The sequence below is a fragment of the Gymnoscopelus microlampas genome, assembly GCF_963454915.1.
Source record: "Gymnoscopelus microlampas genome assembly, chromosome: 9".
Taxonomy (NCBI): domain Eukaryota; kingdom Metazoa; phylum Chordata; class Actinopteri; order Myctophiformes; family Myctophidae; genus Gymnoscopelus; species Gymnoscopelus microlampas.
In genome coordinates this window covers 41725016-41748832 of record NC_139946.1, presented here as the reverse complement: position 1 = coordinate 41748832, position 23817 = coordinate 41725016, and the positions used below count along the sequence as shown (strand labels likewise).

Here is a 23817-nt window from a genome sequence, read left to right as displayed (position 1 = left end):
AGGTTTAACAGTGTGTACTGTATGTACAAAGTATGGGTATGTTTGCATACCACGCAATATGCATACAATACTTGAATGAATATTTATTTTTTATATATCCCTGTTTCTCTAATAATCATTAACACTCACTGGAGCAAGTAACAATGGACCACAATGGAAACAAACCCTGGCCTGTGGCTTTTGTGTTATCCTGTTAGCATAACCTTTGACTGTATACCTGTACTGTTGTTAATAGGCTTGATATTAAAGTATTCAATCAATCAATCAACATAATGAAATATCGTTTGATGTTTCTCCATCTGAGAGGGGGAAAAAAAGGATCAACCTCAAGCTATAGTTTGCTTGAATGTTACTCAGCTGTGAATATAAGTGATACTAGTCGGAGGAGAAGGCTTTCAGACATTCGTTTTATTTGTGTCTAGTGGAGGACAGCAGAAACTGAGATCAACATGTCGGTCATTGCACAACACAACTGTAATGCGCATTGTTCACATCCTCTTGGGAAATAACATTTTCATATTTCCAAATGAGATTGCTTCATGGTTTTGATAATTACCAAAAACAATGGCGATATTCAACCTACGTTAAGCCTTCACAGTTCATTTCTGAGAGTGTAAAAATGTACTCAGATTGACCCGTATGAATCAGTTAATTATCACTGTTTCCAGATGAGTGCTGTGGGGATCACAGAGACCATTAAAGGAGACATCAAGAAGTTTGAAGTGTGGTACAACGGTCGAGAAGAGGTCTACATCATCCAGGTACTGCATTGGTTCTCAATGTCGGGTCCCCGGAGACCCCCGCCAAGGCTCCTTGAGGGGGTCCCAGGGAATTCCTTGGCTAAATAATTGATAGTTAGGAACCAAATGGACCCTGTAACTCAAAAGAGTGTACAACTGGAACCATTTTCGGTTGCATTTGTATACTTTTAAGAGTTAAATTTACACAGGGTTTTACAGCGTAGATTGGGATACCAGAGATCATAAATATTGTATAAAACTAATCCTCATTTTCATTTCAAATCCTTGAAATGAAAAGGTTTGAGAATGACTGAGATACTGTATGTCCGGCTTGTTCTTGCCTCCATAGATTCCATCTACTGTAGTATACTTTGAGAAAAAAAGAAGTATTCAAATAACATGTCAGGTGTTATTCCCTACTAAACAATGAACGTGTTGGAAAGTGTTAAAAATGTGTCAGACAACATATCATAACAGAGAATATCAGGAACAATGCATATACATGAAGCATAGCGTTAGTTCATGCAGGACACAGAAGTCTTGCACGGCCTCAGCTGTAATCGGCTGTCAGTCAGCTGATGTGAACATAATAGCCTCCTATTCCCCATTGACAGCTCTGCTGGTCATTACGTCACACATTCAAACTCCAATAACAGCTCACGCCTTCACAAAGAGGTCCCTTTAAATACGGCTTTGCATTCACTAGGTCTCTGCATGTATTGCTGCCTGGTTCACTGTATTCCATTTGTTGCAATAAATGGTTAAATCTACTTTGTGTTCCTGACTGAACTATACATATCTATATATATGAAAAAAAACATTACATGAACCCAATACAGTAGGTCACAAAGTCACAGGGACCACTTCTACTCATAGCCTCTGGAGGGCAGTGTTGCACCACAAAGCTGACCAACTGAACTCACACATGTGAGCGAGAATAACGTGGCACTGCTCAGTGTAGGTGTTGAGTTTGACTTATTTTATGTCTGTCTGTGTGTGTTTGTGCATTTGTGTGATTTGTATATCGTGTATCCATCTACAGGCTTCCTCTATGGATGTGAAAACTATGTGGGTGTCTGAGATCCGGAAAGTTCTAACGGGCCAGCTTGAGGCATGCAGAGGTAATGAACGCGTGCACACACACACACACACACACACACACACATACACGCACACGCACGCACGCACACACACACGCATACACGCACACACGCACACACACACGCACACTATTTCCCTCTCCCTCCTTTCATCTTTATCAGACTCTCTGTTTCCTGCCCTCTAAGAATTTGCCAGTGAATTCTAATGTGACTAGTAGACACACACACACACACACACGCACACGCACACGCACACGCACACACACACACACACACACACACACACACACACACACACACACACACACTTAAACGATAATATCTAACCTTCTGTGTACTCTCGTGTAAGAACTTAGTTTATCTCTTATATCTAATATTGTCTCCTTTCTACAGGTCTACATAATTATCTGTTAATTGATCCATCTGTCTAGACACATGCCCATCTGTTCATCCATCTTTATACAGTATCTTTGTGCAGGTACATACGTGCATTGAGACATACAACACAGTACTTAACGTGAATAACAGCATAGGATACATTCGGGAATTGAGACGCTTATAAACGTTCCATGAAAAAGGCGGCCTCTCCTTGCACTGAGCGCTAATTCCTAGCAGTGGAAAATACAACATTCTCTCAGACTAAACATTGAATGCAGAAAGGGGGGGGGGGAGACATGCTTGATTTATTACGCCTTGTGTGCAGAATTTCCATATTAGGAACCGGCTTTTGTGTTTGCACAATGGAAATTGTCACGTCACCCGCATATTTATCAACATTTTGGAGGCAGCCGCCATCACTGTCTGGAGACACGCTTGGCATTCTATTGTACAAACCGTCAAGTCAGGGAAATTGCATTTGCCATATTGTTTGTGAAAGTGCACAGAGAATGTAGAAAAGCATAATTTCTGTTGTGGTAATCACGTTCCATCAATCGTTTTCTCCTCCAGGTTATGGTTGAATCTTTGCTAATAGGATGCAGGCGGGGGGGGGACACGTCCCTGGCAGAGACAAGTGTTCCCAGTTATTGTTCACACTTCAGAACTGACACATGCTTGTATTGTGAAGAAGTCTTTGCTTCCTTTCGGTGTGTGTGAAGCCCTTTTTGACCATGGTCTGTTGAGCTTCCCAGCCATAGTTTGGCTGATGTGTATGTGTGTGTGTATGCACACGCGCGCCTGCACACTGCACACCTGATATCAGTGTTGATTTTGACAGCAAATTTTGATTTAGTTTTAGTCATAGTCTTTTGAATACATTTATTTTTTAGTAGTTTCAGTTTTAGACATATTTTATAGTCACCTAAAATGTTTTAGTTTTAGTCTAGCTGTCGTCTAGTCTCCCCTCAGCTGAATCTGTCTTACTCTTATCTACGTTTCACATTCCTCATCTTCATTCCCTCCCACTCCATTATACTTTATATTCCTTTTTTCTCCCCGTTTTTGTCCTTGCCACTCCTCCTCCCTCTCTCAGCTCTCCTCTCTTCTCTCCCCCTTTGTCCTCTCCGCGTCTCTCTCTTTCTCTCCTCTTCCCTCTCTCTGCCCTCCTCTCTTCTCTCCCCCTTTGTCGTCCCTGCGTCTCTCCCTCCTTCTCCCCTCATCCCTCTCTCTTTCTGCCCTCCCCTCCCCTCTCCTCTCTCCTCTCGCGGGCATCTCTGTCTATCCTATCTCTCTGCCAGTAAGCATCAATCGCCCACTGTTCCACTCTGTGGATACTGACTGACAGGAAAACAGCCCTCTGTGCGCCACACACTCTGCCCAACCGACAAGCTCTCCGTCCGCACGCGTCACGCACATGTGTGTGTTTATGTGTGTGTGTGTGTGAGTGCGTGCGTGTGTGTGCGTGTGTGAGTGGACTAACTAATGACACTACAGCCCTTTTAGGAAGTCTGAAGAGGGGAGTCTGGAAGCTCTGACAGTACAATGTGATGTGTGTGTGTGTGTGTGTGTGTGTGTGTGTGTGTGTGTGTGTGTGTGTGTGTGTGTGTGTGTGTGTGTGTGTGTGTGTGTGTGTGTGTGTGCGTGCGTGCGTGCGTGCGTGCGTGCGTGCGTGCGTGCGTGCGTGCGTGCGTGCGTGCGTGCGTGCGTGCGTGCGTGCGTGCGTGCGTGCGTGCGTGCGTGCGCATCTTTCTGTGTGGGGTCTGTAAATGTGATTTATACCCATGACTCTGTGTGTGAGGAGAGGGAGAAAGTAAAGAGAGGGAGAGTGAGAAAAGAGAATGAAATTTGTCTGGGAAAAGGAGAAGGAGATTGAAAGTGTTGAGAAGAGCACTGGAGAATGATGGGGTGTGTGTGTGTGTGTGTGTGTGTGTGTGTGTGTGTGTGTGTGTGTGTGTGTGTGTGTGTGTGTGTGTGTGTGTGTGTGTGTGTGTGTGTGTGTGATAGATGCTATTATCAAATGGCTCTAATAGGCAGCTAAACGAAAGCAAGTAATGCTAACCTGAGCAATGCAGGATTTTCCACCTGATATTGTGACAGCCGGGTGCTTGTTCAATACAATTCAAACTCCTGAAACCCAGGCTGTCCCTTTTGACAGTCTGGCATTGATGTACGCCATAGAACCAATAGAATATGCTGTTGGCATGAAGTGCCGCACTCAACACTCAAGTCACAGTGCCTCCCACTGCTCTCCACCAAGGTCCTCGTAGGCTAGACGTGTCGATCTCAATGTAGTCTTGCGTGGCCGGCCCTGCAAACCACTCTGAATGGAGCTCCAGGGAAACTCACTTTGGAAACAGTGGATACTGAATAGTATGAGCAAGCAGCTGACTCATTCTGGCGTGACTAAACTGTGATTGAGTGGTGACGCAGTGCGTTTAGGACCAGAGTCCTTCTGCGTTTAACCTAACCAGGTCAACCAAAATTCGATCGAAACAGCTTCATCATCAATCAGCAAAAATGGAAGATAAATTCATGAAAACATTCCCTGACGTATATGCACTGCACAAAATGGTGTAATTTAAAGACATCCAAATAATACCTTGTTTGAGGAAGTTGGAATGATTATCGATAATCGCGATTTTTTTTTGGCTTGTTTGCCAGCAAGCTAAGGGAAGAGCCTAGTTTACCAAACCTTGCCGACTTCTAACCGACCGATGTATATAAAGGGTGAAGGAGCGCTCCATTTTATTATTTTTTCTTTGGGCCAGAAGGCATAACTTACAGTAGTCACCATGTTTGTTTCACTGGGTGGTCGTGTTTTATGCAGACTCTATCGATGTGGCCCAGCCCCATTGTATCCACTTTTCACTTCAGAATTGCGCCCAGTTTTCTGAGAAAGCAAGCCTTGAATCCTAAGTTAATCTGAATTTGAATAGCCTTTACATAAATAGATCCATGGTAGGAATAGGAATGGAGAAAAAAAAGTCTGTTGAGCTGAATAGAATATTTTGAGTCTGCCAAATGCTTCCCTCCTGAGCCTGTATTACACAGACAGTTTCAAACCAAATCAATGACAGAACTTGCTATCTCAGGTACGTACTGTTAGCTCTGTGGTTTGGTTTGTAGTTCCTTAGTGTCTACTCTTATCTTTACTAAATCTCCCTCCAGAGATTTGTTCTCATGCAGCAGAAACCTCAGTCGGGGTAAATACTGTTGACGTTTCATTTATGAAGCTTGTTGTTTAGATATGAGTTGATATCCCAGGCTGCAACTGTCGTGAGGGGAATATATTGCTTCTTCGTCTTCTCTTTTTACCGAGTCACAAATTGATTTCTTGCTGGTGGTCAATGAAAGCAGCATACTGGCTTTGAAGCCTGTAATATTTTAGCCATTGAAATTCTTCATGGTATCTGGTGTCTGCTGTCATTAGTCTGGACACTGAAACTCAAAGTTTTGTCCTGCAAAGTGGCATACCAAAGCATCTACCAATCATGGTTGTTTGTAACTCATGCCATTTTAAAACATTCTTGTCATTGAATATGGATGTTCATTCATGATTATACTGTTCAGCAAAATCATGACGCAGGCATCTAGAGGCAATGGTGTACAAAACTTCAAATGTATTATTGTACCAAATCACCAGACACTGAAGACACTTTACCTGTAGAGCAGAATGATCTTTCCCTTGAAGTCTTGCAGAGCATGACACTAAACCTCCCGTAGGGCTGATCCGTAACTTAATGAAATAGATGTTAAAACAAAGAAATGAAAACATGATCTAATACTTTGTTTTTCTCTGATGTGTTCACAGAAGCCAGTCAGAAGATCTCCGAGGGCATCTATAGTGGACCAATGAGGCAAGGAACTGTATTAAATCTCAAAAATCTTCAAAAGTTGAAAAAAAAGGCTAAATGTTATTTTAGTCCAGGCGGACGGGCGAGAGTTGTTCGGATATGCGGTTGTCCAGAACCGCCGATCCAACCAATATGCCCATATATGGGCATGCCAATATACAGGGTATGGGCATACCTGTATACTGACATCAGGGATATATGGGCACAAAATACCGCGACCGGGATATCCGGTCGCAGTATTTTGGCCTGCTTAATTGTGGCCTGTTGAATGTGGCTTGTTTTTCCCGCAAAGCAACAGAAATGGAGATAAAGCCATTTTCTCACAGGAAGTAAAGGGAGTTTTTTTTCTCAAATTACATCAGATAATCTGTCTGTCGTCATCTGGCAGTGAAAGCATCATTCATAGGATGGCAAAAGGCGCCAACTGGTGGAAAAACAGAAATCTCGATGGTGGCAGAATCCAATGAGAAATCTTGTCGTTGACGAAGAGTTCCCGCTGTGGGTGTGTCTTCTCCTCCGCATCATCAGCGCCCATGTCCTGGGTGGGGTTGGCGAAAGGGCCTTCTCTGTGTGGAGTTTGCATGTTCTCCCCGTGTCTCCTAGGGTAGTTAATACCCTCACAAAAACATGTAGTAATCCTCCCCCATGACAGCCGGGGCGCCTGATGGAAGGGAACTGGTTGGAATAACGTGTTCCTTCCACGCGCTATGTCCTACCGGGGAAACTCCCCCCTGTCAGGTGACAAGAAGGTCAGTTGGCTCTCATCCATTGAAGGAGGTATGAGCTCGTCCCTGGGCTCCCTAGGCTGTGGGGGGAGTGAAGCGCCCAGGATCACTCAATTAAACCAGGCGTGGTCTGATGCTGATCAAATACATTTTGACAATGGCTTTCAGTGTTCTGATTCTGTTGGAAGTCATGGCTCTCAGTTCCCACCTGAGGTCATGTGGAAGTTCCGACCGCTCCACATGGTACTGAATAACCGCTAGCTTACATATCGTCTTCAGACTAGGACTCAAGTCTAGGATTTGCAGGTCATATTCATATCCACTAAAGAGGATGATGCGATCTCCCACCATGCAACAGCACCTGCAATGAAATGGACGCGGTCCTTTCCCCTTGGGCTCAACCTTCGTCCAGGAAAAGGTCTCTGGATTGAGTATCCACAGGCAACTTGAAGTCATTTCCTCGTTTTTAACACTAGCAATTGTGTACAGCTGTCCGTTGTAGGCAAGGGCTGAATTTCGGAAGTACCATCCTGTAAGAAGCTGTGCAGAAGGTGTGCTCAGCCAGCAGTTGGTCTCTGTGTCAAACACTCTGATGGTGTTGTAGTTGTCCCACTGGCGCCCCTCATAGCCCCCAATTACAAACATCTTTGACCCGATGATGGTGGCAGAGTGACATATTGAAGCATGTGGCAGAGTTCCTCTGGTGTTAATTAAGGACCAGACCATCGTGGTGGTGTCCAACATGTATGTGTCATTAGTAAGTCCAGTCTTCCAGTGGTGTCCTCCATGGATAAACATGACCTTCCCCAAGACACAGGCTGAGTGGTTCCTCCTCTCCCCTGGAATAGTCCCTGACACCCTGGGTTCGAACCATCTGTGGGCGTCGACATCAAATGCATGAAGCACGTTGCAGTTAGGAAGACCCCAGATGTAGACGATATCTTCTATCAGCACAGCTGTGTGGCCCTTAACCTTGCAACCTTGCCCCCTCCCGTCTTGGGAACGTCCAGTTTCCACCGAGGTCAACGACCTCCAGCTTAAAGACACTGTGTTGAAAACGTGGGCACTAAGCACAGTCCTGTTGTGATGATGCTTCACTTCAAAGGCATACACCTCGTGCTTCACTGCAGCAGCACTGTGATCTAGTGGAGAACAGTCCTCTAGTCCTCCGTTCAAATTTACCGTCCAGCGGAACATTTCTCACACTGTAAATCTGTGCAGACGGGCCCCTGAACAACACACTGGATTCCTAATGTGCGCGTTTATCGCTTATATTGCTTCAGTGGCACAAATGTAAAGCAATACTTGGCCAATCCACAAAGCATGATATTCTCAGCCTCTTCGACCCTGATCCTTATATGGGCATCTTGTATATGGTCTCTGTCGGGTGGGAACCTCATACGTCCAAAACTGTTACTTGTCAGGATTCCAATTCAAAAGTAGCAGATCCACCAATTTCCAGCTTGTGGATTTGCTACTTTCGGGCATTAATTTATGAATCTGCCAGAGTAAATAAATAAATAAATCAGCCACTGCCAGCAATTTTTAGTTTTCCTTACCTTTTCAACTAGTCACAGAATAATTATCTCCAGTATGATAAATCCCCCGATCGTTGCTAAACACGGAGGCTTATGTGCTTCCGCAGAAAAAAATAATAAAATCATCGCGAAACCCCGTTCGATAGTTATTGGCCGTTGAATATAGCATGTCTCATCAAAAATGCAGAGGAAATCCAGGGAGGCGGGAAAAAGGCATTTTTCCAAATACACTAACCAGGAAGTGAATGGTGGAGGAGATTTTGCGATCACGTGATCTCCTGGTTCTGTATGTGACTGAGAATGTAATGGTCACTCATATCTTAGCGAAGAACGCCATCTAGTGTAAAAAACTAAACATACAACATGCGTTCAAAAGACGTTGTTGGCAGTCAATGAGTTAAACATGAGACATTAACACATTGGACGCCAGAGGTTAATCTCATAATGTACCTACCAGTGCCAAGCTCTTTTTGTTGTTTTTTTGTTTTTTTCATGTCGTCATAGCCCCCGCTAAATCCGTTTAAAATCCGCGTTCATTTGGTTCGACACAAACACGGGATCCGTGAAAAACAAATACAAAAAAACCCGAGCCGATCCGTGCCGCCATTTTGAAGTTACAGGCGAGAACGTTAGACAGGGCGATGCGGTGAGGAAAACCACAAGGGAGATAAATGGATTCTAAGCTGACGCCCAGACAGGAAACGGATGCGAGCGAAAAAAACGGAACCAGTTTTATTTCGTTTCCGGTCGGCCCCGGAACCGGAAATGGGTCGAAAAAAATTCCGGAATGTGCACTTTTTCGATTTAACATGGGAAATGCGAGTCGCGTAGATCTACGCGACTGGCACACTGCGGCTTTAAATCGTTTGGCGTAGATCTACGCGACTGGCACGCGATGTGTTAACGATGATTCAAACCAAATTTGGCGCTTATGATAACAGATGATGAACAAGACCTGTATGAATGAAAGTGTTTTATTTTTTCACTCCGACCCTTTCATTGGCAATGACTCCCTGTTTGTTTCAATAGGAATGTACGTAAGATGGCACTGAGGCAGTCTGATTCGTCAAGTCCAGAGACGTGTTTCAAGAGAGCCAATCCCAGCCCCAACATGAGACAGAAGAGAGGTGAGCGGTCATCACATTTTTTGAAAGGGAAGTTCCACCAAAACTTTGAGTTCTTTGAACATAGATAGACCTGGTCCTAAAATATCCAAATTTCTAATTATTACTGAAAATTAAATTACATTTAAATATTTATGTTAGAATAATTAAAATAAATATAGATTTATTTTGGTGAAAATCCATGACCCTTGATCCACACCATGTCACCATAACCCTTCAATTAACTTGTGATTCCAAGCAAGAAGAGAACAGCCAGAAGAAGAGTTAAAATACAGAGCCAACGATTTCCCCCATGAGCAACCGCTTGGCAATGGCGGCAACTCCGGCAAGGAAAAACTCCCCTTTAATGGGAAGAAACCTCTAGCAAACCTGGCTCTAGGACAGGTTGACAGCCATCTCTATGGTCACAAATGACACTGGTCCACTCTGACACGCTCTACTATCTGTGCCATGGTGTTTATAAGAGCCTCAGTTCTCTCTCAACAAGCAAACTGTGTCTGTGACCGTCTGTGTTACAGATACCCCCATCTGATCTTTCAGTGTTCACTGACATTAAAGGTATGAGAGAGACAGACACTGATGGACACATTGGACGGATGGACACACACATTGCGAACATTGATTTGTGAACCACACACACACACACACACACACACACACACACACACACACACACACACACACACACAGACACACACACACACACACACACACACACACACACACACACACACACACACACACACACACACACAGAGCGTCACAGTCACCAACTCACCATCAATACCATGCATAGACCCATGCACACAAAGGCCAGCTGCAGCTAAGATAAGTTTTCCTCAACACATGCATGCACACATACTCTCAAATGCAATCTCACACACACACACACACACACACACACACACACACACACACACACACACACACACACACACACACACACACACACACACACACACACACACACACACACACAACCAGATTTGCTACCACAGTGGAGGATGAGATAGCAGGTCCGATTTCACGCTAGTAAGAGCTCCTTCGTGCCGCTTCCCTGCGAGTAGCAGTGAGAATAACCACAGTCTATCAGTTAGCACCATCTTGACCGTGTGTTTGTGTGTGTGTGTGTGTGTGTGTGTGTGTGTGTGTGTGTGTGTGTGTTGAAGTCAAGGCTGAGTGAATGTGACAAGAGCACCTCAGTCAACTCCCACAGTCTCCAGTGGACACCTCTTCTTTCGTTCGTTCTTTCTTTCCTATCTTGTTTTTCTTTCTTTCTTTCCGTCCCCATTGCAGTCAGAAATGCAGACTCACGCCCTATTACTTGTCTGCCATAATCTGAAGACTCACCACTTGAGACTCCCATTACACCCACGAGCACTCTCCCTATTATACCCCTTCCTGCTACTTTGTCTCGATTGATGCTAGCTGTTGACCAACTATGCAGACATATGTTGGTCAATCGTTCTCATGTTTTTGTTACGTAGGTTTGTTTTTCTTGACCACAATTTTAAGAATGTAATTGAATTTATTTAAGCAGATGCTAGGTTCGTTGTTTACCTGGTATCCTGTAGTTTCAATGTACAGATTGTTATTTAGAGTAGTATAGACTAGTATATTGTTTAAACAGATGCTAGGTTATTGGTTTACCGATCCTGTTCCTTGAGGCACTACACTGTCTCACTGCATTCTATGTACCTATGTGATTATTTACCTTGCTTTATTGTAGGTCGCTCTCAATAAGAGCGCCTGCTAAATGCATTAATTGCAATTGCATTGGTTTCTTCCTTCTCTGTTTCCTTCCCTCCATTCCCACCCCAGTTCAGTTCAGTTCAGTTCAGTTTATTTCCAGCTCTTTTGTACAACAGAAAGATACATATACAAGTGCATTAATGCAAATTTGAAAATCCAAATCACAAGAAAAAAGGATGTCCAAGGCACAAGTTTGTGTACATGAAGTGTCCAAGAAGCTGGAAAAGGGGACAGGGAGAAGCATAATGCTTATCTAGCCCTTCCCCTGGCTCAGTTTGCAAAAGGAAATAAATAAGAAATAAGGTACAGTGTTTGCAACACAATTCAAATGAAAAGAATAATATATAATATATACCTCCATTCCTTCTTCTTGCCCTCTTTCACCCCACCCATCTTCATCTCCTCCTCTCCTCTCTCTCTTCATCATCTCCTTCTCCATGTCCCTTCAACTTACATTCCAGATATATACTTTTTTTGCCTGCCTGTGTGAAAGTTGTAGTTGATATCTGTGCAAGAAAAACATGTTTTTTCTTCCAGTGAATCAACTAAACTTCAAGTTCGCTTTGTCACATCACAAGCTTACAGGCGTAAAAGAGTGGGTGAAATCCTTTGGTGCACGAATTGTAGTTACATTTGAAATAAGAACGAGTAAAAGAATATTAAATATCAAAACAAATATCAAATGTACATAACGTTCGTAATAAAGACTTAGATCCTTAGTCATTGTCGCTAATAAAATACATCAAATAGTAGCAGATATCAATGTATAAAAGAAATATGGAATAGGAGTCTGTAGTCATTTATACTGTACATAAAGTAATAGTATCAATTTAATAGGAGCCTGTAAGACTGACATGGCCTGATGGCCTGGCTATAGGGAGACTGTCCCTTAGTAATTTGAAACCGTGATATCGCCTGCCTGACAGTAGCAGCGTGAACAGATCGTGGCTGGGGTGGCACGTGTCTTAGACTTAGATGATCCGCTTAGCCCTCGCTATGCACCGTTTGGTGCATGTCCTGGAGGGAGGGAAGCTTTGCCGTCCGCAGCAGTGCAGTTCCCATACCAGGCGGTGATTTTCAGGACTCTCCATGGTGTTACTGGTAGTAGAACATCCTGAGGATGTGGGGGCTTGTGCTGAATTTCTTCACCCGCACATACACACGTTGTTGTTGGGCCTTTTTTCACCATGTTCGTGGTGTGTGTGGCCCATGTGAGTTCGTCGGAGATGTGTACACCGAGGAACTTGGAAGTCAGTGGTTAATTGAAAAAAAAGTATTGAACTACTTTAACTCTCTTAACTCTCTATTCTTAGTTAAACGCTGCAACTGTATTTGGACCGCTTTTTCCCTCTACACCAAATTATTTCGGCAAACATGAGCTTGCAGATCTGCTATTTTTGGCTATTGTTCCTCCCAGAATATGGATGCTGGGGTTCAAATTGGGGTCCAAGCACCCTCAGTGTTCCTTAAGGGGGTTCCAAATGCACCCTTACAGTTTATTTAAGTGGTATTAAATCCACTAATTTAATACCTCTGCACTCCTCTCTCTCTAATGCTCCTCTCCTCCTGCTCTCTAGTCCCATCTCACCCTCAGTTTGTGTGATGTTCGGCCCACTTCTCAATCTGGACTGAAACCACGGGGGGTTTGGTAGTAAGATGATTGTTATTATTAGTTCAAAAATTGCACTGGTATTTTAGCTCAGCTTGATGCTGTGGGACATGGCACTCACTGATGTTGCTGTGTGCGCAACTGCGTGCGCGCCCACACACACACACACACACAAACACACACACACACACACACGCACACGCACACGCACACGCACACACACACACACACACACACACACACACACACACACACACACACACACACACACACACAAACACTTCCTTTTTAACACCTCACTGTCTGTCAGCTGCTTCTCACTGATCAGACAGGTACTCATGCATATACCGTATGTGCATATCATCACATATGGTACACACCTTTCCCCCGATATTCCCTTAATTTTGTTCAGCATGGATGTCAGAGGTTGCCAGTTAGGAGATGTAAGGTTGCGATGTTGTTGACAGAGCATTTTTTCCCACTGTAATAGTAAGACTGCGTCCTAGTACAGTATATGGTATGTGTATGAAATGTTAGAGGGCTTAATTATTCATAAATCTACCACAAAAACACATAACATACGTTTTACATAACGGTAACAAGAGAGTTCTGAAAAGTGGACCAGACGTGTGCTTTTATTTTGAAAATATAGAGAGGAGGCTCCAGGCTGCATCCTTACTCTTCCTGTCTGGAAAGCGGCTAATCAAATAGCTGATTATGACAGGGTAGCAACCACGTAGCACCCGTTAATTCTATATATGGAAAATCCCGAAAAACAATCTAACTAGCCGTAATACGTTTTGTTTTTGTGCTTTTAGCACAAGCTAGTTTGGTGTTAGGCGAGCCAAACATAGATTACATCCCATAGCCTGGAGGGGATGACTGCTCTGCAATTGGCTAGTTCGTCGTTAGGTCAACCAAGGATGGACTTCATCACTCATCATTTGCATTTATAGGTTTTGCGCCTACGGTCCATACAGAAATGTATAGCAGCCCAATTTCGTGTAGGAAATCAGTGCGGTCCCCATGTTTAGTAAGACCTAAGCATGGAATTAAACCCAAATAACTGCCATTGGTACAGAAAGTAGATAAGTACTGTATAGTAGACTCTGTGTCCCTGGTGATCTTTCCCTCCTCTCTCTCCCTCGGTTTCTCGTTCTCCCTCTCCACATCCTTCCCCGACCGTGTCATCACATTGCATCACCCTGAACTTTTCCCTATGTCTGTCTCTCTCTTTCCCTCTCCACCTCCTCTCCCAACCCACAGAGAACCCTCCCTATATTCTCTGTGTTGGAGTGATAATGATGATGGTGGTAATATGGGCAGTTAGAGAGCTAATCCGCCACAGGGCAGGAGACTGAGGGCTGTCCTTGAAACACAAACTCCTCATAAAGGAGGATACATCAAGCGTCTGAGAAAGAAAATCAATCACACCTGACACATTATGTGGCCACCATGGAGAGTAAGGCCCCAGCTTATAAGGCTATAAGGCTTATAAATGGCCGGCGTGGACGGAATACACTGGGACATTTTGGATGTTTTTTTTAATAAACACAGCTGGAAACACTCAGCGTTTCCCCCGTGGCGGGGAGAAGGCACTGAACCTCAATATAGATGCATGCCAGGACTGCGACTCAATAGCAGGGGCAGCAACTTTGTTTTTTTCTTCTTTTTGGGAGGCTTTCATGCCTTTTTTCAATAGTCAGTAGAGAGTGACGGGTAAAGTGGAAAGAGATGAGAGGAATGACAGCAAATGGTCCTCCCAGCCCAGAAATCAAACTGCGGATTTGCTGTTAGGCATCAGAGCCTATGTAAGCACTTTTGGCTATCAGGTTTGGCATTAAAAGGGTGGCACTGCTCTCTCTCCACATTTCCTGTCTCTTTTCTCACTGTGTCTCTAATCTCATTAAAGCATAAAAATGTAAAAGAAGGGTGCCAATATTTTCCATAAAAACACAAGATGTCACTGACTTACCATAATGATTGACTATTGACTATTGAGTTTATGAATGGACTATTACATTTAGCTCTCAGATTAGCACCATTTATATTTTGTCAAAGGGGGCATTAAGGTGCTTGAGTGGTGCCATGGTAAACATCCTGCCCCAGAGACTAGCGGTTTGAATCTTCCGCAGCACATACAGTATAGCATGGCCGAGGGAAGCTGGGAGGCCATTCTTTATGCACTGCACTACCGACTCCTTTAGGTTGGTCTGGGCACCTGTCACCACAGGTTCCTCATATCGGTTGTTTTTCCACATGTGCTACGTCCTCCCATTGAAGCTGCTTTCTGGCAGGTGAAAATAAGTGGCTGGCGATTCCATGTGTATCAGAGGAGGCATGTGGTTTCAAGATTACACGTGTGCAATCTTGTGTGTGGGAAAATCAGGAAAATGGCATAACGACTACATTTGGAGAAAGGGGAGAAATTGCAACCAAAAGGGGACTTCTGTATCCCAGCTTTCATCTACATCTCTACAGTGCGTGGGTGTGTGTGTGTGTGTGTGTGTGTGTGTGTGTGTGTGTGTGTGTGTGTGTGTGTGTGTGTGTGTGTGTGTGTGTGTGTGTGTGTGTGTGTGTGTGTGTGTGTGTGTGTGTGTGTGTGTGTGTGTGTGTGTGTGTGTGTTGCTCCTCTGAAGTCCAGCATGGCTTTCAGTCGACCCATTTCCAAGTGTTGGATCTACTGTTTTGAAGGGCACAGACACCATTCACAGCAGTGACCCAGGTGTCTTTTCCTCCTTTTCATGAATAGATGAAGGCCTATGTGAGAAGCAACCTTTCTAGACAAAGCTTTCAAGTGTATGTTTGAGAAACTTGGATGAACACTCTGAAGGCTTCACACCTGGTCTTTTCTCCCCAATTAAAGTCATGTCCCCAATTCCCCCTGTCACTGCCAACACCTACATGTTGGTCTAGGAAGGAAAAGTATAGACAACCACATCTCCACACATGGAGCTGTCAGCCGGACACACAATTATGTGTTGTGTGTCCAACCTGTTCCTTTGGCTGAGAGAGAGTTAATGCCCCATTTTAGGCTCTGTGTTTGTGCAAACATTGTTTACAATTTAACAAGCCGACAGTGTAGTCGGGAGGCTGAATCTCGAAATTCACTCTGCCCTTCAACCTGCCTCTCACCTATTTGTCTAGCCTGAATTTCCATTTTGTTTCCCTTCATTATTCAGTCTAAAAGTGCTCCCATTGCTGCTGTTGTCGAAGATGGGCCTGCATGGTCGAAGAGATTTCAGAGAATTCAATAAGTCACCAAATTTGGTGTAACACTGAAATCCCAGATTAATTTGCTATTTCAGTAGACTGTGGGTTTTTGAACAGCCTGACACTAATCCTGAATTATTCCTGGGGAGTCTTTTTAAAACCGCTTCAATAGCAACATCAATTATATCGGCAAACATGACCGCTGCATTGTTGTTTTAAACTGTCTCGGGCGGTTTAATTCCATCACTGCATTCAAAGGATATACACAGGATGACAGCATCATCACTGATCAGATCCTGAGATCACAACAAAGAAGAATATTTTAATTGACATGACTAGTGATTCAAGGGCTGGAGCCAGGCAACTGTTTGTGCACAGTTCATAGAGCACATACTGTACAGTTAGACCGACTGATTAACTGACTGACAGACAGACGGATGGACCGATAAATGGAGCAGAACCAGTAAATTCTTTTTTAGAGCACCAGCACCCCAGAACTCATGGATGGAAGGAGTTGCAGAAGGCGAGGCAGTTGTGCAGGCTATTTTGGGGGAATAAAAGTTTCATGGATGGGTGGATAGATGAAAAGTTTAAACCAATGAATAATTGGTCCTCTCTGGTTCTCTATTTTGTTTCCATCTTAGAACAGCATCTGTTGTTGTTTTGTTTTTTTGCAATGCTGCATCATCTGTACAGCGGTGGCCTGCCTTAAACTTGATTTATACTTGGTTGTGCGTTGGTGTTGCACACCAAAAATAGCAGATCTACAAGCTCACGATAGCTACAGTTTTCGGTGCGCGACACCCGCGTGCAACAAAGTATAACGGGGCTTTTTTTCTTACACATGACTCACATCTCCGAGCTGCACTGTGGAGAAAAAGTCTGCTACTGTTACCCAGTTATACTGGACCAATTGAATGTTCACTGGTCTATGATGATATGATAATAGCTGTTACAATAGGGGAGAGCATCTCTCTTCTTCATGGCTGACGTCCAGATTACACCACCTGTCTACTGATTTAAACCAGCCATTTTTCTGCAACATACCGACGCTTTGCGTTAAGTGGCTTATTGTGCCTTGTTCCGTCAAGCACACTACTTACCTTTTCCTTTCATTTGCTCCTATACTAAACCTCTCTCCCTCTTCCCCTCTCAGCTGACGCTTCATCCAGCCAAACGGCTGCTAACGCTAGGAAGCGCTTCACCTTGCAGGGACTGTCCAATAGGAGGTCTCTCCCCGCAGGTAACGCCACCTCAACGCCACCGCCATGCAGTGCCACACTCTTGATCATCGTTTAAATCCCTGTCTATCATCATCATCGTAATTTTCGTCTCTACCATTGGCACCGTTGTCAACGTTTCATTCGTCATCTTCCTCTTCGTCGTCACCATGAATGTCACCATGGGTCTTCACTGTCATCGTCATCATGATCGCCACTATCCGTGTCAGTTTTGTCGTCGTTACGGGTGACATTGTTAATGCTTTTACTGTAGAATCACAGTAGATCAATTATCATCGTTGTCGTCATGTTGAGAATGATCACTAGCCTGACACCCAGCCTGAAGTTTCATTTCGTTTCACTCCATTATTCAGTGTGAAAGCCTTCTCAGTGCTGTCGCTTTCCGAGATGGGGGCGTGGCCAAACTGGGACTCTTTGACGATTGGTTCATACTGGATCATCCCCATCCCTATTGGACCGGTTAGACTTTCAAACCGAGAAAACCCTGCCTTCGACAGCGTCACCAGACCACTGAATCGCCAGAATATGTGTTTTAATGGCCGTGGCTATAGCGACTCAGGGGCTGGAGTCAGGCTAAATGATCACTGTCATCTCGATGCACCTAAAATTTTTAGTTTTAACTCGTTTTTGCTGGTGACTTTCAAGTCTCCCATCTCTTGGAAGTCGTCCTTCCCGCGGCGGTGTCCTCTTTCCTCAAATACTTTGAGGTCTCATTGTCTCATCGTGCTGCTCTCGCTGTGTCCCAGCGCCTCGTGCGTCTCACCGAGATAAAGGCCACGTCTCGTCTTCCGCCCTCCGCCTCGCCATTCATGCGTTATCTATGTATGTCAGTAATGTCTATTTGCGACCAATCCGCGGCCACCGAACCTGCAATTTAGGAAAGAGACAGAACATTGAGAAGAGGTAAGGTGGAGAGAGCGAGAGAGGGAGGATAGCTGGGCTGGGAACAGCAGGGCTAAATTCCCCAGCACAGTGCCGCGCTAAATGTCAGCCGCTAATATTCAAGCCATCTTGACATTTTGGATGCGTATTCATTTTTTTTGGAGGAGGCCGTCCTTGATTTTCCAGATACCACCTTATGTTGTAGTGGTCACGCCAGTTCTCAAGCCAACATGGAGCCTTAACCCACTAAGTCCGGGAACGTATCTGTGGCATTTTTTTTTTTTTCTTTGGCTATTCAAAAATAGCAGATCTGCTAAATATTTTCAGATGGGGGGTTCCGAAGCCAAATACATATCATTTTGGGTGGTCATTAACATGAAAAAGTTTGAGCACCACTGTTGCTATGGCAACATAAGTTTTTAAAAAAAAAGCAGTTAGAATTTAGAAGACATTTGTAGAATCCCTAGAAGCAAAAATTTTAGTTACAAATGTTCGCTTTAAAAAATATATCTTTGCACACATTTTTACAACAAAAACCAACAACTGATCTACAAGCTCATAGCCCGAGTGCTGCGCTATGAGCTTGAATATCTGCTATTTTTGAATACCCCAAAGAAATCCAAAAATTACACGGATGCGTTCCCGGTATTAATGGATTAATGAGACAGTGAGAGTGGGGGTGGAGTGGGGGGTTAGGCCTCGGGCATAGCCACAGCTAGGGAAACATTGGGGTTTATTGTTTCATTTCACTAAACACGGGCAGATGAATCACTGGCAAACACAACATTTGTCTTTAACTGGAATATACACACGCATGCAAGTGCATGTTTAAAGAAGATGCAACAAGTCAATTTCTTTGCTTGAAGAGATGCGCACACACTCATATGAGCATCTCCTTCGCTGTCCGCCGCCAGATAGAGATCAATGGCGGTCAATGGGCAGGTGGCGTCGCCATGGCTGCTTGCCAATAAATAAACTTGCCATTTAACAATGCTCCTCCGTGCGACACTGCCTCTCCTCTCCTCAGAGCTGCTTCTGACCCAAATCGATAAGTGCGGTGGTACTTGTGTTGGATTGCTGAGGCGTATGGATCGGATTCAAGTGCTACTCTGTCTAGTTAGGCCGGCACTCGTGAACACAAGTGTGTCTTTTCACAGGGAGATGGGTGGATGACACATTTCTGTCCTCAGCCAATAAGCTTCTCTTCTGAACTCGATGATGAAGGAGTGATCTGGTTCTTTTGGTTGCTAACTTAACTTAACTCTGCTCTTATGCTCTCTGCCTGTCCTCCCCCATCCCCTTGCCCCTCTCTCTCTCTCTCTCTCTCTTTCTCTCTCTGTTGCTTCTTCCTTTGCTTTATATACCTTTATTTTATTTTGTTTTGGATCTGCTTTTCCTTCCTTGGTCTTTCGCTGTGGCCTTGATGGCCCCCCTCTTTTATGTATCGCTCTCTCTCTCTCTCCCTCTCCTTATCTGGTTCTCTCTCTCTCCTCCTATAATCACCTGCTGGCTGCAGAACCTGCTGCTAAAGAAACAACAGTCAATCGTCGCTTCTCTCTTGCCTCCTCCCTCACCTCCTCTTCCTCGTCCTCCTTTGCCACACGACGTGCAAAAGGTACCAGGGCGTCTGTCCTGACCCCCTCCCTTAATTTATATATCTATTTGTCTGTCTCTCTCTCTCTCTCTCTCTCTGTCTTTCTATCTGTCTCTACCTCTGTCTGTTTCTCTCCAACCCCTTCCTTTCTCTCACATTCTATTAAGTTTGTTAAGTTTGTAAGCTCACACGAGCTCACATACACGCACGTTGTTTTCTCCGTCTTCATTTCGAGCTTATGTAACACGTAAAACAACCTTGAAAGTAGTTGCTTAAGCCAGTAAAAATTACGGACTTAATTTATAATATTACTACTATAGTCTAAAGCCCATTCAAACTTAATCATTTCACTATAGCTTTAATATGGTGTTTTTTATTAGCAACACTGTTTCTGTAATACTGTCTATTTTGGATGGCCATGCCAACAATAATTTGAATTGAATTCAGTAAACAGAGAGAGAGAGAGAGAGAGAGAGAGAGAGAAGCAATTTTCTCATTAAGTCCTCGCCATTTATTACGCTCTTGAAATGTATGAGATGCGTTGAGGAAATCGAGGCTTTGCCGAAAAGCGAAACAATGTAGCAGAAAGAAGAAAAAAGCCCCACCACTGAATAGACACAACTGTTCCCTTTTAAAAGGCGGCAGCAAACGAAATAGGAATTTTGATAAGCTGACATTTGGAACGTGGGGTGACATTCAAAGCAAGTGCAATTTACTGTCAGAATACAGATGAAATGTTCATTCTAACCGGGGAAAGAAAGAAAGAGGGGAGAAGGAGAGAGAAGGAATTAGAATTATTGAACTACCTTTTATTTTTTCCTTTTGTTCGTTCTCTTCCTGACAATCACATGCACTTCAACTACCTGTGACCATTCTAACATAACTAAACGTAGCTGAAAATTCATTGTCCCTCTTTTTTTCTTTTTCTTTTTTTACCTGTCCACCTGTTTTTCTCCTGTAAGACAGATTTATATCATAGACTTGTCATTTGGTGAATGCCTTTATCTACAGCGCCTGACAGTATCACACAAAAAGACCTTTCCCTAGTAATGCACATGACATTCTTAAATATTGGTATTGTTGCTACAGTAAACTCGTACTTACTGTGCTGCCTATTGAACCTCCAAATAAACACATTGTTCCACATGTCTCTAATAACTTTTTGTGATATATTTATGAGTACATATCTTTGGTTCTGAGATTTTTGTTTACTTCGTATCGTGATGGTTTTTGCCACCTCCATTTTTCTACCCTTTCCCTTGTTTTGTATCATATTAAACTACTGAACCGAACAATGGAGGATCAATAGAGTTTTCTATTATCTCTTAAGCTGTCTTTAAGTTGCAATGCTGTTCATTTCTTTCTCTAAACACTTGTCTTCTGATGAACTCACTAACTCTGATATATAATCTGGCTCCTTGCATGCGTCTCCTTCACCAGGTCCCCTGTCTACTAACATTAAGCCCAAGAGACATGAGATAAAGAGTGATCCCACTCCCTTCGGTTATGAAGGTACAGTGGCATGTGATGCACAGGCTCCTTGCATGCTCAGTTGGCCTTCATTCTGTTGCTTGGTAAATCACGAGATTGAGTGCTGTTTTGGTACAATGTGCACAATGAATACATACATACATTTTTAACTCAAATCTTTGCTTCTGGGGGTCCCTGGAACGACATATTTTGGGTGGTCCTTGACATGAAAAAAGTTTGAGAACCACTAATATTACAGCAACATAAGTTGTTTTTCAAAATGTGTGAAATCCCCAGAAGCAGAGATTTGAGTTAAAAAAAATCACTGTTACAAAACAAGATTTTCACAAATTTTCACAAATTTACCCCCCAAAAAATAGCAGATCTACAAGCTCGCTATGAGCTTCTATATCAGCTAATTTTAATATCCCAAAGTATAAAATAATGGTTATAGTTAAAAAAACAAAAAACTAAAATGAGACGTATATGCATTCCCGGATTGAATGGGATAATGGTGATCAGTGTTGCTTGATAATGTTATTGCACGTCTATGTGTGTATGTGAGTACACATTGTGAATGGCATGTGAATGGGTAAGTTGTGTGAGAGTGCTCCCATGTGTAAGTGTGTTTCTCAGTTTGTGCTTATGTTGTACTATATTTGTAATGTATCAAGCAAGCTCACACACACAGTGTGTTTTTGATGCGTGTCTGTTGCCTGCTCTTTTGTTGTGGTCTTGCTGTACAGGTACTGTACCTGTCATGTCACATGGTGTGCGTTAAATGCAAGCGTAGCATGAGTATGAACTACAACGACCACTGACTGCCTGTCAAACTGCTTGGGTTTTGGTGTGTTTATTTGTGTTGTTGAGTTGTCGTTTTTTGGCGTGTTTATTTGTGTTGTTGAAGTGTGGGTTTTTGGTGTGTTTATTTGTGTTGCTGAGTTGAGTTTTGTTAGATCGTTATAACTCTCTCCCTGGTTGATTTCAGTTTTAGTCGAGCCAGTTGGATGATGGCTCTCTTGTGTCAGACTGCTCCAGAAACTGTGTCAGCAATCAGCATGTGGAATGCATTGTGGATTTGTTCGCCGTCCCGATTGCCTGTTTTTGTTGTCGCTGTTACTGATAAGAGATGAAGTTGTAACGGTGGAGCACACCGATGAACAGAGTGTCGCTCTCATCCCAGATACGTTACGTGGTGCTATGGCCGCGGTGGCGAAACGTCAAAGCCTCGCTAGTGCTACCCCTGCCGTAATCAGCAGCAACGCTACTGTCCCAAGATCCACCTCCCAACCAGGTAACATCCAGGAGAGGAACCTCATTACAGACCATGAGTGTCTATTTTGGTGGTATTTTGTTTTTCGTTTGCATGATTGTAAAATGATGATGCTTTGAGTCTCACTTGTGTCGTCTGATCTGTAAGTTGGTGAGATGAAGGAGCGTAATTTGATTGATTGCTTGGTGTGTATACATCATAACAGCGTAATCAGCTCTGTTTGATCTACGCTCTTCTTTGTAATTGTGTTCATATATGGAAACCAAAGGGGCAGACGTGTTGTTTTTTGTGCATTCTGTACAGTCTGTTGTTGGCATTTTACTTTTTGAAGTGCACTCGATCGTCTGTGTTTGGAATTTTCCCTGGAAGTATTTTTGATGAATAGTGCTGTTAATCTGCGACGTGTAGTCTGTTTGGAACTCTTTAACATCTGTTGTTGTAAAAATGGCTCACATCATCTCGCTGATGCATTCAAAAAGAGAGCTCAAAGTGATTTTTTAGCTTGCATTCAAGCACGCCAGCTTGGAATTTGGTTCACTTTGCCTAGCCTTTGGAAATCTATTCTGGTGTAAAGTACCCGGCCGTGTGCTGCTAGCAGCAAGCAATATTTCCAATTCCAACGTATATTATGTGCTTTGTCTTCCTTTAGGGTGGAGCCAGCGACGTCTGCCTTCCATGGACACAGAGGACTTTGAGACCATCCCCTCCAGTGCCGAGGAGCTGTCCAACTCCTCAGAAGAGGAAGGCAGCAATAAAAATGTAGGTAACTCAGATTAACAGTCGCAGCACTACACAGTGTATTCCACTTCAGCTGGAAGGTTTTGTTCCAAACCCAAACTAGGCCTATAAAGAGCAATGGGTTTATTTCTATGGGCCTGAATAAAGCTGTAACTAATTTGACTTATACAATTGTTACAGTCTGAATAACGGTACTTTTGAACCAGACAACAACTGCCATCCATATGGACGCGAATGGATGACTCTGCACTTTAACTCAAACCTTTTCATATCAGGGGCCCCCAACTTGACACTTATTAGTCCGCGGACCCCCATTCGAAAACATATGCCAGCAGGGACCCCCGATAAGAGAAGATTTTTACGGCTCTAGCAGTGATTCTCCATTTTAATTTAAGGACCCCCAGTTTGACATGCATTAGGCTACGGAACCCCATTTAATGGCATTTCTATCTCTGGGACCCCAATTTATATTGTAAAATCAATGTTAATTTAACTCTGAGTGTACAAATGGAACCAAATGGACCCGTTAGGGTCCATTTGGTTCCATTTGTACACTCTCAGAGTTATAGACCCATAAGGGTCCATT

At 43.6% G+C, this 23817-nt stretch overlaps 1 protein-coding gene across 6 annotated transcripts in view; it reads left to right on the top strand.

Moving 5' to 3' along the window:
• mcf2l2 (MCF.2 cell line derived transforming sequence-like 2) overlaps window positions 1-23817 on the top strand; it is a gene marked incomplete at its 3' end in the record, with an annotated part of 124357 nt that overhangs the window by 86706 nt on the left and 13834 nt on the right. For 4 of the 6 annotated variants that reach the window (XM_084067837.1, XM_084067839.1, XM_084067838.1 and 1 more), the window contains exons 24-30: window positions 669-761; window positions 1783-1861; window positions 6030-6075; window positions 9365-9462; window positions 21191-21262; window positions 22404-22514; window positions 23143-23252. In XM_084067837.1, coding sequence (XP_083923963.1) covers window positions 669-761; window positions 1783-1861; window positions 6030-6075; window positions 9365-9462; window positions 21191-21262; window positions 22404-22514; window positions 23143-23252 — 609 coding nt within the window. The remainder of the gene's footprint in view (window positions 1-668; window positions 762-1782; window positions 1862-6029; window positions 6076-9364; window positions 9463-21190; window positions 21263-22403; window positions 22515-23142; window positions 23253-23817) is intronic. The other 2 variants (XM_084067840.1, XM_084067841.1) reach the window with 2 other exon arrangements.